Consider the following 18,686-nt stretch of genomic DNA (forward strand, 5'->3'; position numbering starts at 1 on the left):
CTTAGATGTGTACGTGTATGTGTGTGTGTGTGTGTGTGTGTGTGTGTGTGTGTGTGTGTACATGTGTGTACTTTTATTCTGCATTGTCCAAATTCCTTTTAGGAGTTTTGTGTGACTTTCTGGTGATTTTGGTTATGGCAAAACATCGTGAGCTTACAACCAACGTTGCTTTAGGCCAGTGGTGGAATGTCACAAGTAGTAACGTAGTAAAGTAGTAAAGTACTGTACTTAAATAAAAATTGTAGGTTCCTGTACTTCACTAAAGTACATTTTAAAGTGTATACTCATCACCACTAGATTTTTGAACAGGACTGAAAAGTTAGTGTTTTTATTTTTGTTTGAGAGCTGTTGAAAAGGTTGAGGGTTTATTTTGAACACATTCATAATTTGAAAAAAATAAATAAATAAAAAATACAAATACAAATGAAATGACATTGAAGCCACATTTATGATGATGTGGTTTATATGAATGCTTCTGCTCAGAGTCTGCGAGCTCTGGACACAGTTTACCATGGAGCTCTGAGGTTTATCACTGGTCTCGAGCGCTCACACACCAGTGTGTTCTGTCTGCACGAGTGGGCTGGACGTCCCGAGCCACACGGAGGCTCAAACACTTGTATCTGATGGTCTATAAATGTATTCTTGGTCTACTCCCGTCTTATCTGCAAAAGCATGTAGTTCAGAAAAATTTGGCATGGAACTTCTTACAAAATGATTTATAGTTAAAGAAGCTGGTCTCCTTAGAATCTTTTAAACAGATTTTAGAAAACAAAGATCTGGAATCCTCTGGGTGTAATTGTTTTAATTATCTTTGAATTGTGTTGATTGTTCTGTTATACTGAATGTTTGTATGTATGTTTTTATGTTTTGAAACTGTAGTTTTGTGGCCTCTTTGCCAGGACGCTCTTGAAAAAGACATTTTTAATCTCAATGAGACTTTTTCCTGGTTAAATAAAGGTTAAATAAAAAAAATAAAAAATAAAATATTTGAAGCCTTATAACAAATCAAAATCTGCATGAAATACTTTATCTAATAACTTTTTACTCTTTAAGGACATCTTTAAACAGGTCCTTTACTGTAATACCTTTTCTAAGTAGTTTTTTCATTTGATATCATATTTTTAATTAAGTGTTTCTTTGTTTCAGTATCTGTACTTTTACTAAAGTAACAAAATCAAGTACTTCTTCCATCACTGCTTCAGCTACATTACTCTGCACCAAATAAACAAACCAAGACATTCTGTAAGACCTTTATTTCTCTCCTAAAAGCACATACAAGAAAACTTCTTTTTAAAATATACAGCTACATCACATTTTTTGTACAATACACTCTTCTTTTTCATTCAAAAATATACTTTCTAAAAACCGCTGGAGCTGCTTACAAAATCAGATGTAGGAAAAACATGGGAGAAGAATAGGCTGATATAAAATAGTCGTGGCGTGGAGTTGTGTTTGGCGTTGTGTATCTGGCTGTAGATAGAGGGTTTGTGTACGCTCTCACCTGAACGCGAGGGCTGTTAGCATTTGAGGAGTGAGTAATTTGAAGAGGTATCTGCGGCGGTGGGGTGGCGTACTGACATTTCCATTCATTAAGAGAGAGGTACTACACAACATTCCCCACAGCCGAACTGTGACGGGCTTATTTTGTTTGCTACATTCGCTGGAACGTATTACAGCAGCGTGGTAGAGTGCGGGGAAAGAGTGCAGGCATCTGAAGACGGACAGCGCCACCTAGCATCAGATGATAGTAATAGAGAACAGAGGGGAGTGTTTTTGTGATTTACAAGTAGTTTATGATGGCAATGTTGAAACACAAACGTTCCTGTGACAGATGTCCATAGTTTTCAGATTATTAACCATATTGAAATATTAACTCCAAACAACAGTAAATCTTTTGAATAGTTAAAAGCAAAAATTCTCGAATCCCTGTAGTTTAGAAATGAGCTGGAGGTCAGAAAAGGACTGAATTCCTGAAGCTGAGTTGCCAGTGCTTTAAACAACATATAGATACAACAATGTCAACGCTTGGCTGCAGGTGCTGGGGTTTAGATCAGGGGTCTTCACGTTTTTCAAGCCAGGGACTCCAAACTGATGGAGAGCTGGAGCAGGGACCTCCTACTATATATATGGCACACAGTTGTGTTTTATATTAAATTGTGCCTAGTGTCGTGTATAAACAGCTACTCTGTTATTTTACATTCAATACTGGGGGTTTTTCCATCAAAGTCACAGGTGTCAAACATGCAGCCCGGGGGCCAGATCCGGCCCTTCAAGACCTTTAATCTGGCCCTCGGCTGACTTTCTACTAAAATACTGTAATTATATTTTCTGTTAAAATATTGTTAATTTTGTGCGGTGTTTATCACAGCAGCGTCTCCAGCGTCTCTGTACGTGGCCCCTCCCACCAGAGCAGCACAAATGAAGACTTGTCTCTTTCCAAACGCTCTTAAAGGACGATCGTTTTGACTGTTGACCGTGACATACTCATCAGAAAAATGTCCAACATGAGAAAAGTGGAGCAGAGTGAAAAATTTACTTATTCCTATTTGCATATGAGTTCATGTTAAAACATTGTGTTGAAATTGTATTTTTCTTAAAGTTTCAGGTTGTTCATAATATAATATTTTGTAAAAGAAAGAGTTCATCAATTAAAAAAGATTTCTGTAATAGATTTGTGTTTCTCTGCACAAATATTTGAACTTATTGTTATTTTTGGGGTTTATATGACATGAGTTTTCTGATCCGGCCCCTTTGAGATCAAAGTAGGTTGGATACGGCCCCTGGACCAAAATGAGCTTGACACCCCTGATCAAAGTTGTTTAACAACTTATCCTGAAATCCTGAGCTGAAACTAACTCCATCTACAGCTTAAGGCTCAACTTGTTCCTTGACAGAAATAAGCCTGAGTCTGGCCAAAGCTAATTCAAACCTGAAGTTTAAGGTGCGTTTTGTGCTCGCAGTGACTCTTGGAAGGCCAGAGCAATGGAGCAACAACATCACGGAAAATAGGCGAGTGTGACTTTTTTTTAATGATCTGATTAAACGAGAGAGAAGCCACAGCGCACGGACAAGAGTTTAATTTGGGACACTGAACTTTTCCGCTCATTCTAATCTGAAGAGCTCATTCTGTCTCTAGTTCGAGCTGTGGACAGAGAGGAGGCGGCTGTGGAGTGTGGAGCCTGGTTAAAACACCCGGGAAATGAAGTTACCTCTTCACGATGTGCGATAGTACATGTGGAGCTTAAGTTCTGCTGTGCATAAAAGTGAAGCTCTAATGGAACTCTGTCTGCCCCAGGGCAGCTGTGGCTACAGTAGTAGTTTACCACCACTGAGTGTCACGTGAATGAACAATGAACTGTAAAGCTCTTTGGGTATCTTGAAAGGCGCTATATAAACGCAATGATTAATTAACTAACTCTTTACATGTGGCCAACAACAAACGATAAAATCCACGCTGATGTTTGCAGTTTGACTGGGACTGAGAGACAAAGGAATGAAGAGAGAGAGAAGGAGCAAACAGCCAGAACCCACTGAAAACCAATTCATCCTCATCCTACAAAAATGAAGAAATACATTAAAAAAAAAAGTTTAAGAGTCAAAGATTTCGTGCCCCCCTGCAGTACGACCCCCTGTTGAAGACCTCGGTCTTAGATAGTGGGATTTAGATCACAGAGGCATTTTAGGTTTAAACCAGCACGATTTCAGCAGTGAAACTGGAAACCCAGATGAGAGACTCGTGTGGGGCTATTTCTGCTTTCTGATTGGACATAAAAAACATTGAAAATAAAAACACCAAATTATAACAAATAGATGGAAATCAGGTCCAGTGTTGTTGTAAACAAGAATAAATCAGCATTACGATTGTTCCGTTAAAGCTACATTTGAGTTGAACATGTTTACTCGTCCTGTTCATGACACTCGAAATCAAAATCTAACCCAACATTTCCTATAAACCATAACATTAATGAAAGTTAAAGTTAAGTTTGTGGATTCAATCAATCTAACATTGATTTTTGATTGGTTTATAGCAGATTTTTGATTGATTTATAGTAGAGGTGGGACCAAGTCATTGTTTTGCAAGTCTCAAGTAAGTCTCAAGTCTTTGACCTAAAAGTCCAAGTCAAGTCCCAAGTCAAATACAGGCAAGTCCAATTCGAGTCTCGAGTCACTGGCCCATAATCCATGACAAGTCCAAGTCGTCTGCTTTGAGCTTCAAGTCATTTCAAGTCTTTAAACCAAATATAGCTTAGATTTTTGCAATTGATATAAATTTTAAACTAAAGTGTACTTTAAACGTCATGGTATATTTATATTTGAGTATTTATAGAAGAGGTATAGAAATGCCACTTTTTCCTTTTTAAACATCTTGAAAAGATCTTAGTGAATCATTACGGCCAGAATAGAAAGAATTCAGATTTTAAAATGCTTCTATTTTGTCATGTACTCTGCACTGAAATGGAAGGATCATGTTCTATGTAGTTCCTTCTGTTTTACTGTATTGTACTGTGTATTACTGTAGTACATTTGAGGATACCATATCACAGTACTTCAGTTTCATCCAAAGTAACAAACAGAAGTGGGAGGGACATGTTCCAGTTTGTTCCTGTAAAACTAAGCACTGCATGTATCAACTGGAGAGGCATCAAGTCTTCTCAAGTCACAGGCCTCAAGATCGAGTCAAGTCCTAAGTCAGTGAGCTGCAAGTCCAAGTTCAGTCCCAAGTCTTTTATCTGTTTTTATCAAGTCATGTCTTAAGTCCTAAATATAGTGACTCAAGTTTGACTCGAGAGTCCAAGTCATAACTTACAAGTCCCCATATAGTTTAAAGTAATTTTCACTGACACGTCTCTCCTGTGGAAGTAACAGAGATTTTAAAGGTCCTGTATTGCACAAAAGTGACTCTTATGAGCTTTAGGCCGTGTTACCACAATAACAAACACAGACCTGGAGTTGTGTTTTGTTTCATTCACACATGTTTCAGTAACTCTTATTATTCGTCTGTCTACATCTCCATTGCTCAAAATGTAGTTCAAGTTTTTTTACATTTAGTCTTTTACATTTAGGCTGCGTTCAGACTGCAGCCTGAAGTGACCCAAATCTGATTTTTTGGCCCCTATGTTCCTGTATCTGGTCTTTTAATGACAGTCTGAACAACACAGATCCGATTTTTTCAAATGTGACCCAGGACACTTGGATATGTGCTCCTGAAACCGATACATATCTGATCTTTTGACATGCGACTTCAGTCTGAACGGTCAAAGTGCATTCATCCACCTACACGTTATCAACAAGCCACAAACGTCACTATTCTGCACTGAAGTAGGTGAAACTTGTTAATGAACTCCGTGTGACTGAAGTGAAGCACATCACCACTCACCACTCTTGGCTACGTCTCCACATCCACATGTTCCTTTCAACGGACGTCGCTGCCGCTGCCCCACAAAACACCACGACCAAAAACCTCGTCCTTCTCCTTCTCAATCTCCTCCTTAAAACAAGTAAGTTGTTCATGTTCTGGCTCCGGTACGAGAGGAACTTTAAAATCTCCAGGTGCTCAATGCTGCGTCCATGTTTGGACAACTTCTGTAAACACAGAGCACGCTCGCTGCGGTTGACGTTATCGTGTTCTCCATTGCGCATGCGGGACACTTTTGGGCCGTTTACATTGGAGATCACACACAAGTCGCATTTAATTGGAAAAGCGAACGACCTCGCAAAAACATCATTAAGCCCTGCAGTCTGAACGTAGCCTAAGTTCAGTAGAGATCAACAATTCCAGGGTTTAAATCATCCAAATGGTTCTAGTGAAGGTGGATGGAGTTTAAAAACAGAGTGGGGCACTTCCTGTATTGCCATATGACATCACAAGGTCAAAGTGTGAAGAACGTTTTCAGTTTGAGAGAAAAACTCAGCGTAAATCTGCAGGATTTGTGTGTTAAACATGCATGAATGAACAAAACACAACTCCAAATGTGTCTGTAACAAGGAAACAAAATTACATCATACAGCATCGATGTCAATATATTATGTAAAGCGTAATGTGAGCCCTTTAACCATAAACCAGTTCAAAGCGGCATTTTCACTCTAAAAGACAGATTGATTGAGCATTTAATGGCCTGCCCAATTTCATTTACAACTGAGATGTCGCGAATGAGAAAACTGTACAACAAGGTAAACACTGATCAACACTTATTAATACGTAATTAAAAACTGAACCACGAGAAATAATTAACAGAATGAAATATATTAGGTGAAAATGACTTAACGGCGGAGGTGAAGGAAGCGCTGTATATTTTCAGAAAAGCAAGAATAATGCGGTAGTTTTGGCGACACACTCTTAACAGGCAGTTCATCCTCCACTGATTGGTAATAAAACAGCAGGATTAACCAATGTGCAACTTTAAAATGAATTTGACCTTTTAGAGACGACGAAACAATAATTTAAAGGCGCTGCACCTGATTTTTACCGTGTTAAAAATGTGAAATTGTTTGCCGAGGTCCAAAGTTATTCCTCACTTAATTATTCACCGAGATGAGTTTATGAGCACTTTTCACAACTTTTAACCAGTGCTGAGTTTTGTTGTGACGGTTAAGTTAACAAAACTAGCATGCAAACTCACACTTCCTGCTTATCAGACAATAAAATGCTTTAAAGGTCCTATATTACGCAGAATTAACTCTTGAAATGTAAGATATTTACGTTATAATGCTGTTTCCAGACCTGGAGTTGTGTTTTGTTTCATTCACACAAGTTTGAGTAACACTTTATTATTAGTCTGTCCACATCTCCAAAGCTCAAAGTGCTCTGTTCCACCTTGTGATGTCATGAAGCGGTAGTTTTCACGTTAACAGCTCCTTTTACCTTTTCTTTAGTAGAGACTGGACGTATATTACCGTAATTTCTGGACTATAAGACGCTACTTTTTTCTCACAGTTTGAACCATGTGGCCTATACAACGAAGCGGCAAATATATGATCATTTTCTTTGTGTGGCACGTTGTCCATTCATATATACAGTCTATGGTTTGGCAACACAGTGCATACTCGCAGCCTGAGTGCAGAAAACGCCACTGTCTGTGCAGTTACACATGGATCTAGGATTAACATGAAGTTGCAGCATTTGTTAGCGATATTGTCAGCGCACTCACAGAGTTTATCGCCATGTGATAAAATAAGTTATGATGCTAAATGAACATTAGTGAGGGGGATACGTCTTACCCGTGTGCGTAAATGAAGAGAAGAAACGTCTCAAACTTCAGTAGCCGAACATCCACTCATACCTGATTGATAGAACTAACCTAATCTGAAATCTGCTGAAATCCTCCAAGACACTGACATGATACAGACAGAACAGAGACTCTTTCTGCAGGAGACATGCATGTGGAGAGACGGGGCTGATGCGCCGAGGAAGATGCTCGTTTGATTGTGCTTTGAACAGTTATTTTGTGCTTCATATACACACCCTCCTCGTGGAAAACACATGAAGAAATGCAGATGATTCAGCTTTTAAGTTAAAGACAATTGATGTGGCTGTGGAATAAGGAAACAGAGCTGCTGCACGTGAGCTCCACATCAGTGAGTCGATGGTGAGATTTTGGAGAACTAACTCAAAGCAAAAAGACGACAAACGCTTTCAGAGGCGATAAAAGCAGACGGCCCAAACTTGAAAACGTTCTTGAAGACGTGGACACCTGCAACTTATATTCAGGTGCGGCCTATATATATGTACAATTTTAAAATTTTGTTCAAATTTAGTTGATGCGGCGAATATTCAGGTGTGCTCAATAGTCCCGAAATTACGGTATAGACTGTATAAAGAAGTGGACTAAAGGAGTTTGACATCACCCATAGCGCTAAGCTTCAGTCGAACGAAGCTCATGCGGCTAGCAGTTACAGGAGAACATTTAGATTTTGATGAGGAAACAACATTATAACATAGATTTTAAAAAAACAACGTAGTATGGAGACAAATTTTTCTCAAATACATTGGTTTTGTAACACATCAGGTACAAGGCCTTTCATAGGAGACTTAACATAACTTCTAATATTCAAGTTATTGCTACAAATATATATATATGTAAAAGGCCATTTCAGACAGCAGTGTAGTGCAGTAATCCTATAGTCACAAGTCAAAAAAGTAGCTAAATATATCATTATTGCTTATAGATGTGTGTTTGTAACTAGGCTCTGCTGTGGACATATTTAAATTCTCAGGACAGCAAGCAGAGCAGGAGGTAGGCGAGCTTAACACGGTGAAAAGACACAATGGAGGTGTTAAAAATTTCTTACAAACTAGTGCAGAAGATAGACTATAAGTTCAAGCTACGCGTAGAAAGAAAGATCAATGCATTAGAGATCAAAAAAGTGCACTCTGTAACTTTTCTGCTGAAGGGGAAGCCACTTTTTCATGGCTGATACTGATAGTTTAGAATTCAAACAAACACAAACTCTGTCAAGATTTTTTGGACTGATACATGTGGCCGATTTTGGTTTAGTTTCTTTACACAAATTCTGTCAACAAAACACCTTTTTTTTTTTAAACCACAAACCTAAAAGAGAACTGTGAAGTCATGTAGTTAAAATAAAGCTTTATGTGTACTTTTTAGGCAGCAGGTCGAGAAAAACTAAATAAATATTGGCCTGTTCTGGAGATTTAAAGTTGAAAGCTGATCCGTTAAAAAGTGCAAATATTGACCCGGTATATCATTCTCTCCCTGCAATTAAAGCAAAACAGATATAGATAAGCTTAATGCAGTGTTTCCTGCAGCGCTTTATAGTTAAGACGGCCCCCTTGACAACAATTGCCCCCTCACCTTGACTATGTCCTCTGAAAAAAAAAAAAAAAAAAAAGTACCCCGTTTTTAAGCGGAATTAGACTGAATACTTTGCTGTTTGTGGAGGAAATTATGGTCTCGACATAAACATCATTGGTCGAGCGGTCAGATTCACTAACCCACAGGTTGGTGGTGCGATTCCAGCTCCCACAGATAATGAATGCTGTCGTTATGCCCTTGGGCAAGACACTCCCAGTGTCTGCGTACACTGGTGTGTGAATGGGTGAGTGGTTCCTCGACGTGAAGTGCGTTAAACGCTACATAAAAATGTTACTACTTCAAAATTCCATTGAAATTACATCTTAATTTCGATGAATCTTGCTGCCCTTTACGCACGTTAACCCCCATGAGAAAAGTTACATAGTACACCTTTAACTTTGGACACCTTAGTTTTTGTTTTTTCTCATTTTACTTCTTAATATAATCTATATGTATGGAAAATAACAATTACAAATAACGAGTATTAGTTCATATTTCTGCATATACAAAACAAATGGTTGTAGTTAAGATAATGCTAAAAACAATAGCAGCAAGCTTTACGAAAAAACGAGATGAATTTTGTGTGAAAGAAAATATTTGACTAAAATTTTCTGGGTGACAAATTTAAAGGCTGACCCAACCTTCAATATTTATAAAAACAGTAAATGTGATATTTCAGAACTTCAGATCAGCTAGACGCTACGTTCCTCGTCTGCAGTCTAATGGAGCCCGCAGTGTGACGGCTAATCTCCAAAATCCGGGATGTCGTCGAAGGAGTAACCACGGTAACCTTTGGAAGCATAGTAGGCGATTCTCAGATGGTAAAACCCGGGGAGGAAGACCAGGACGCCGATGATGATGACGGGGATGGTTCTGTCTGGATGCTGTGAAGACAAAATGACAAAAACAAGCATTGTAATGAGTATAGACTGCATAAAGAAGTGGACTAAAAGGAATCTGACGTCACCTATCGAGTTCGGCTGCTGTCAAATGAAGCTCACTGAGGCTAGAAGTTCCAATCCAATCCAACTTTATTTGTATAACATATTTTATAAACAAGACAGTTTCCAAAGGGCTTCACAGAGCAATATAGCATAGAGGAAATAATAGAATCAACAGATAAAACAATAATATTAAAATCAATGAACAAAAATAATAAAATCAATAAATAACGGCAGCAGTAAAAAAATTTAATTGATAAAACCAATAAATAAATAAAAATAATAAACAAAAGCCACAGAGAACCATACAAGTCATGCAGTATTAAAACCAGGGAATAAAAGTGGGTCTTAAAATGAGTCTTAAAACACTCCACTGTGGGGGCTATTTGGATGTTTGTGTTCAAATAAAGCTCAGATTACAGTGGTCCCTCATTTATCGCAGAGGTTAGATTCTAAAAATAACCCGCGATAGGTGAAATCTGCGAAGTAGTCAACTTTATATTTTACAGTTATTATATCTGTTTTAAGGCTGTAAGACCCCTAAGCACACACTTTATACACTTTCTCAGACTTAAAACTTATTGCTGCTGTCGTCCTTATGTTATTTTCCTCCTTCTTTATGTAACGAACCAATGATTCATTAATTCCGTAATGGAGTCCTACAGCGCAGAGTCCTGCACGGGTCCATTTTTGGAGACCCGCTCCTGTGCAGTACAGTACAGCACCTGCCCCCGTCTGCACCCACCCCCGCCCGCAAACCTGAGATTATATCAAACTGTAACGCTGCATACGCCACGGACTGAACCAAGACTAAACCAGGACTGAACTAGGACTAAAACACAAGTAAAACAGCAGTAAACCAGGACTAAACCAGACGTGAAACAGGACTCACTGTCGGGACAGGCTCAAAGGTGACTGTAGGAGAAAGGACTGGCTCAGCTCCGCACCTCACGGAGGTAAACACGGCCGTAACCTGATCGTGCTTTAAGTCCTGGTTTCAGCAACTATTTGCAGGTACCCGACAATGTGTAAGACTCTGCTACAGTGCGTAACGTCTACCTTCCTTCAGCGTGCAACGGTTTGTATTTTCCTCAGTCTTTTGCGTGCGACTGCAGGAGCCTTTGTCAGTGCAGAACGTTTCATCCACATTGTGGATTTTGTCAGGGAGAAAACTTGCAAACATACCGCACTTCAGAATCACACTGCTAGAAATCCAACATTTATGTAAATTTGGCTGATCGCATTCTGTACTGTACTGTACAGGAGACAGGAGTCCATCAGCCAGTCAGGACGCAGTGGGAGGAAAGCAATATGTGTTCATACACTGTAAAAAAAAAAAAAAAAGCATGCAAAATTGCACACAAAAAAATCCACGAAACTGCGAGACCATGAAAACTGAACTGCGATATAGCGAAGGACGACTGCAAAGTGTAAAAAAAACTCAGATTAACCAGTGCCTGCAGTTAGCATCACACCCCTACGGAATGTTGACGACATCATCTGCAAAAACGTGTCCATAAACTAATAAACCAGTATTTTAACAGTATTTATATATTTTAACACGAAATCCATATCGCAGTTTCTCCACTTATCGTGAATAACATCGAATCTTGAGAGACCTTGCCATTCCAAACCCCCATAAAAGCGCTCGCTGGGATATTCTCCGGGGTAGTTCTCCACTTGAAACCTCACAGGGGATAAAAAAAGCCATATTGTATAAACTCCACACTTGCTCTTGGCTGCTTGCGGGGCTCATTTGTATGTGCGCTGACGGTCTGCACACGACACCGGTGAGCGTTCAAAGTGTGGAGAGAGGAGAGTCCCGCTGGCAGTGCCGCCTCAGACACAGGTTTAAAGGAGATGCAGACAACAGAGCAGAGTCTCAGTGTGCACACGGCTCTGCACACCGCTCTGCACCTGCACACCGCACACACAGGGAACGAGCAGGGCCTTTAACACACATTATGTATTTAACCAGGGGCTGTCGGGGTCATATATCATTTCAACAGAGGTCAGGTTAGCAATACTTTTTTGAGTGGTCATGGTCAAAGTAGAAAGCAGACTTAAAACAAAAATGTGTCTATGACCAGGAACTTAATTACAAATAGACGGTTCAAACAAATAAAACAGAAAATAATTAACTTAAGGCTACATTTATATGATGACGGTTTGAACAGAAGATGCCAAAAGTGGCGTCGCGTCTTCACTTTTTATTCTGCATTTAGATGAGCGTTTTCGGGAGGAAATCTGCGTGCATACAATGACGCAAAAGTGTGTGGAGTTCGATTGTGTATGCATGCCAGGCGGCTCGGTGGTGGCGCTAGGTGGTGATGTATGTGACGTAAACGTGTACGAGACGTGAGCAGATCTGACCAGAGTTTTGAGTCTCAGGCAGTGTAGACAGAAATGCTACGGGGGAGCGTATTCAGATTTTTAAGCCCCAAAAACGCTGTCATCGTCTAAAGGCACTTCCGATAAAAATATTTTGTCGTTTTTACCTGCAAGCATTCTTGTGTAAAAAAACCCTCAGTTAGCATAGTTAGAGCTCCCATTATGATCCTGAGTGAAATTCAAGTTTTGCTGCACCAATATTTCTACTGTGCTTCTCAGTGCCAATGGTCTCAGTGCAGTTTAATCAGGGGTGCTCAATACGTCGATCGTGATCTACCAGTCGATCACCAAGGTCGTGCGGGTAGATCGCCGTGTCTCGTCTCGGACTCGTGTTTGGACTCGGTCTTGTCTCTCACTCAAGGTCTGACACTCAACAAGTGTGATCATATTTCATTACGGCCGCTGCTGTTGGCAATAAACTTGTAATAAACAACAGCGTGTGCCCTCGTGTACCAGCGTGCATCACAGGGCAGGTTCAACTTCCTAAACATCCTACCTGTCCATCTGCCTCACGTCAGCACGCCGCCCCTCGCCTTTTCACGCTCTCGCTCCTTCCTGCGTACAGCGAACACAAGCCCCTCCCACAGTGTGCGTTGATTAGAAGATCAAGACCAAACGTGAAGCAAAAACCAGTCTAAATTTGTGTTCCAGTGTTGGCACAAAGCAGGTCTACAGCATAGAGCGGATCTACAGAACAGACCTACTGCCACATTTGGCTGAAGTTTGTCTCACAAAAGTGCACAAATGCATCTGTGTTTGTCACGATGTGCGTTTGGTTTGGTAAATGTGCAGAGGCTGGTAAATATCACTGCAAAACCAGAAAAGAATGAAACTCCAGTTTGGAACTTTAAAAAACAGGTTTAAAAAATCTTCCTTCACTTTTTTCACAGTTTTGTGTAAAGTGCCAGAGGAAGTTCTCTTAAAGAAGAGGTTCTCAAACTGTGGGTGAGGGTCCAAAAAAGGGGCACAGAGTGTTTCAGTGCAGTTTGCTTGGCTTTGTATTAGGTAGATCATTTTGACTTGGTCATTTTGTAAGTAGCTCGCATGCTGAAAAAGTGTGAGCACCCCTGGATTAAACGAAAGGCACTTCAGATAAAATATTTTGTCATTTTTACCCACAAGTGTTCTCATGTAAACGGACCTTAATCAACTACAACGCAACAACAACATGCACCCAACTGCACAGAAGTCTTTTTCCTCCTCGAATTGACAAAACCTCCTTGCTTTTATACCCCCAGCAGGAAGTACCTCCCCCAGGTAAGTATCGTTTCCTTTGCAGATAACTTTCAAAAATCTAAAATTAGGATGTTTATATGTTTTATATGGGCCTAAGTCCCCTTCTAAATCAAAGTATTTAACATAAACAAAACAGTGTGTTGAAAATAAACTATAAAACCAAATGACAATGAAAGAGAATTTAAACCAGTTTATCCCTCCACATGGTCCAGCCCACGAACTCCTCTCAAGTCTTTAAAAATGGCCAAGATGGGGCCTCCTCTTTTGTCTGGACCATGTGGAGCTGCAGGTAAGTATAGTCAATATGGATGTAACTGAAATGAATCAACAAATAAAGTATATTTAAATGAACAATGTGTTATGTGATAATAAACAAAAAGAACTACAAACTATATGTACTTGTTTAGTTGGACATGAAAATGAACAAATTAACAAGAGTGTGAAATTAAATTAATGTTTGTTTAATGGAACAAAGACCTACTTTTTCACAGCAGGGATGTAATTATAATCGAAATATCGTGATATCATATCGTCAAAAGTCTCGCAATAACATCGTGGACCATCATAGCATTATGGAGTGTTTTAGGTCTCGTTTTAAGATGGTGTGATTTGTGTGGTCCTCAGTCTTTTATTTATTTTTGTTGTTTTTTTACCTTTATATTATTTTTATTGGTATTCTCACTCTTATTTGACGAGGACTAGTGGAGATAATTAGAGCTTTATTTTAAATTTCTATTGGATATGTTTTTTGTGCGGAAACTGTTTTGTTTATGACATGTGCTATATAAATAAAGTGGATTGGATTGGATACAAGCTACTTTGCTTAAATTCATTGTTATGGTGCAGCAAATGAAAAAACTGAGAGAAATACATAGACCATGATTCCTTGCCCCCTTTCAGTCCACTCTACATGATGAAATAACTTATTCAACATTTTTACATCTTAATTATTTAGATTATGATGAGATAAAAGTAGCATATTCACAGTTTTGTTATCCTCCACAAAATAGCGCAATAAATGAGATGTGTATCATGAAAATATTGTATAGAGAAATTTGAATATCGTTACATCCCTACTACTTTTTAGCACTTAATAATATTGCAAAGCGCCTTTCAAGACGCCTAAAGCGCTTTACGATGCATTATTCATTCAAATCAAATCAAACTTTTTTGTACAGCACTTTTCATACATTTAAAATGCAGCAAGTGCTTCACACACAATTACAACAATTACGACAATTACAACAAATACAACGCTCAAAACAACAGCACCCCCCGCTGTTCCTCCCAAACATACAGCAATTACACAGAACAAAACATAAAACATAAAACATAAAGCTCCTAAAGGTTAAAGTAAGGCATAAGTATATAGCATATGTAGTGTTAAAAGTACGGATGGAACGATATCAAAATCTCTTGATACGATACTTTCACAGTATGCATTTCACGGTACGATATTTATTGCAATATTTTGTGGAGGCTTACAATATTGTGACTATGCTACTTTTCCTTTTTAAAGCCTTGGAAAAGCCTTGAAAAGCCTTTGGTACTAGAATTAAGATTTAAAAATGACAAAAAACAGTTATTTCTTTACGTAATCTGCACTGACAACACAAAGGATCATGGTCTATGTAGTTCCCTCTGTTTTTAGCTATTGCTGCGCCATGGTAGCCAGGTTAATTTCTCTCTAGCAACTAGGTCAGGAATCAGAATACACTAGACAGTTCGCAAAAACCCCGGAAGTGCGAGTTTGGGCACCAGCCAATCAGCGAAGAGCCATATATTCTGTGTTGTCAACGATTCCCGAGATCGAGGATTTAAAGCCGGAACAAAGAGAATGTTTGGTGAATTTTAACAAGGGTAAAGACGTTATTGTCCTTCTTCCTACGGGATTTGGGAAAAGCTTAATATACCAGTTAGCCCTGTCAGCAGCACATTACATACGTCACGACCAAATAGCAGCGATTGGTTAAATGAAAAAGTACCGACCTACTGTTAAATGAATGAATTCTGCAAGGTCAGAAGGTTTGTATGAAGTAAAACCGTCTGATGAATCAGGCTAGCACCATGACAAGGCAAGGCAAGTTTATTTGTAACTCACAATTCATACACAAAGTAATTCAAAGTGCTTTACAGAATAAGAAAGACATTAAAATCACCATAACTATTCATTAAGGTAAAGAGACTTGTAATCGATATATTGCGATGGCCTCCGATATTATTGTGAGACTTTTGACGATATGATATCACGATATTTGGTTTATTCTTACATCCCATTAAAAGTAGACATAAAAACGAAAACAGGTCTGAATTAAAAGTCAAACTAAAAAGCATTTTGAGTTTGAGTTTACATTTAAAGTATGAACTCTGGCAGCAGATCTCAGGTTGATTGTTCCACTGACGGGGGCTGTAAAAACGTTTTACTTTGGACTCTTGAGATTCAGACGCCACCAGGGGCAATTCAGAGAGGAGGTTCATCTGATAAAAGCAGATCAGATAAATATAAATAGGACTAAGACCGTTAAGAGCTTTGTAAACCAATAAAAGTTCTTTAAAATCTACCCTGGAGCACACAGGACGTCAGTGCAGAGACCTGAGGATGGTGTGCTGTGCTCTCTCTGTGCTGCACAAAGAAGATCGCACTAATCACCAGAGTTTTTAATAAAAGCATGTATTATAGTCTCTGCACTGGCTTGAGAGAGAAATGGTCCGACTCGGGCAATATTTTTTAGATGATAAAAACCTGCTTTAGCGACAGATCTAATGTGTGGCTCAAAGCGAAGCTCACTGTCAAAAGTGACACCTAAACTTTTAACCTTTTCACAGAGGAGCTTTGAGCCTCTCTCTTTGAGCTTCAGCACCAATCATTAAAAACAATCATTAAAGACGTAAGGCTGCCAATCTGCACTATTATCACAAATTATGTATGAATCATGAAGGTTTGTCAAGATGATGTGCTCAGTTTTGTATCATAATTTTAGTATATTTATGGAGAATTGTCATGTGGGGGTATGGGTGACGTAGGCTTGTGGGTGCAGCAGTGCAAAGTATCTTACAGCTAACCACAATAGGGGTTCGAAAAGGGCACAGGAGAGATCACCAAAATACTCCATACTGACATCTAAAACCTCTTCAGGCATGTTTTGGTAAGAGAACATTGAAACAAATCACATCATGGCTTATGAAACATCAACATGTTTTGGCATTTAAAGAAAGGTCTTTTAACTATACTCTTCCTTGTGCTTTTTTGGAGTAAATGGATTTCATTTTGTCTTAAAGGAATAGTTCGGATTTTTTGACATGAATCTGTATGGTGTCCCCGTGAGCAGTGTCGTGCAACCACACTGACTTACCCCCGACAGCGTCCGGTGAGCCAAGATACTGGCCGTTTTCCGGCAAGTTGGCTGGGGACATTAAAATAAAGCGTTTTTCTTCTCAAAACAATATGTGTTCAAAAGAGTGATACATTTGCATCACAAAACCATCGCTGAATAAAAGTTCAGACCTCATAATCGCTTGGCACTATTTTCTCTCCGTTCATATCACTGCGCTGCCACCAGGTGACAGCCGCACACGGATCCATCACTTTCTTCAGTTGTTTGGCAATTCAGACCGCCGCGACGCGAGAGAGCTAACATGAGAGCTAGAGCCATTAGTATATAAGCTTGTATAAGATACATAAGAATATATCTAAAAAATGGTGCAAACTCTTGATTATCCAGGCTGTAACAACAAAAATCTGGCTGAATCTCCACACACATTTCACCGTTTTCCTGTCACGGACTTTGCGCTGAGGAAACTTTGGCTTCTTGCCTTTGGTATCCAGGTAAGAACAAAGAGGTGCCGCTATATTGGGGTAGGATTCCATAATTTTTTTTAAACTTCATCCTACTCCTTTTGAGCACCAGGTCCCAAATATGTCATGCACATATCACTATTTTTGTTATTGTTTTTGAATCTTGTTGTGGCTCAAACAAATAAATAAATGAAATGAAATATTTACAAGAGGACAGGCTCAAGAATCAGCAGTAAATCACTCAGTGTCATATCACCAGTGAAGCTTCTACAAAACGTAACTTTATAAGTCGACTGTTATTACTATTGTAAATGTCTCGTACACTATTGGCAGCAGCTACGTGGACGTGTGGATGATTCCATGTTTCTATTAGTCGTCCATGCTTCAGTCACAGTGGAGGCTCTATGTTCGCTGTATACGAGTTTATAAATGACGTGATGGTGATTGTCGCTCACTCGGTCTCTCACGGCTCCAGCTTCAACTTGTACCACTTCTCTGTCTCTCTTCTCTCTCTCTGCCTGTTCTAACTCCATCTGGTGAATTTCAGCATCAGTATATTTGGGTTCATAAAGATCTCCCCTTGACTTTGTGGTAAAGGCAACGTCTTTATTGTCGGTGTCATAATCAGACATGTTGTTTCTAACATTCCGAGCAGTAAACAAAGTGAACCAGGCGCGGCTGTCACCTGGCGGCAGCGCGCAGTGATACGAACAGAGAGAAAATAGTGCCAAGTGATTATGAGGTCTGAACTTTTATTCGACGATGGTTTTGTGATGCAAATGTATCACTCTTTTGAACACATATTGTTTTGAGAAGAAAAACGCTTTATTTTAATGTCCCCAGCCAACTTGCTGGACTACTTTCGTCAGCACCAAAACGGCCAGTATCTCGGCTCACCGGACGCTGTCGGGGGTAAGTCAGTGTGGATGTATGACACTGCTCACGGGGATGACATACAGATTCATGTCAAAAAATCCAAACTATCCCTTTAATTTGTTATCCTTTTTCCAAGAGCACCCATTATCTGTTCTCATTAATTGGAAGACCTGCACAAAACAGCCACATTTTTGTTTTTTTCTGTACAAATCAATATAGCACGTTATTTATTCCTATTACCGGGTTTCACTCATGTGAATCTGATGACGCACAAAATTCAGATGGGGGACAGGAAGTGTTTTGCTCTGCTTCAAAACACATCACAATGGGAGACAGCGAGTACACTAAAAGTTTTACCGGCACAGACCCACTATCAGGAAAAATAAGTCTAAATATATGTTATGACCCGTACGATATGGAGAAGTCAGACTATTCATAGAATCTGGAGGATTTGCCCGGCACTGAGGCGATGGATATAATAAATGATCTGGTGCTGCAGACCTCGCATTACACTGTGAACCAAGTGAAAGCCTTTGAAAGCCTGGAGGTGTACAGCTATTTTGTATCTGGTTGGGTTTATAAAAAGATATGAAATGGCAAATTACAGCAGTAAGTTAGTAAAATTAGCACCAC

The 18,686-nt window shown here is 39.3% G+C and overlaps 1 protein-coding gene across 1 annotated transcript in view; it reads right to left on the minus strand.

Moving 5' to 3' along the window:
• Positions 1–1,238: 1,238 nt before the first annotated feature.
• LOC110155213 (transmembrane protein 230-like) overlaps positions 1,239–18,686 on the minus strand; it is a 53,941-nt gene continuing 36,493 nt past the window's right edge. Inside the window, exon 5 of the mRNA XM_020919270.2 lies at positions 1,239–9,697. Coding sequence (XP_020774929.1) covers positions 9,557–9,697 — 141 coding nt within the window. The 3' untranslated portion in view covers positions 1,239–9,556. The remainder of the gene's footprint in view (positions 9,698–18,686) is intronic.

This window comes from Boleophthalmus pectinirostris, unplaced genomic scaffold, assembly GCF_026225935.1.
Source record: "Boleophthalmus pectinirostris isolate CB_2022bp ecotype Guang Dong unplaced genomic scaffold, ASM2622593v1 HiC_scaffold_18, whole genome shotgun sequence".
Taxonomy (NCBI): Eukaryota; Metazoa; Chordata; class Actinopteri; order Gobiiformes; family Gobiidae; genus Boleophthalmus; species Boleophthalmus pectinirostris.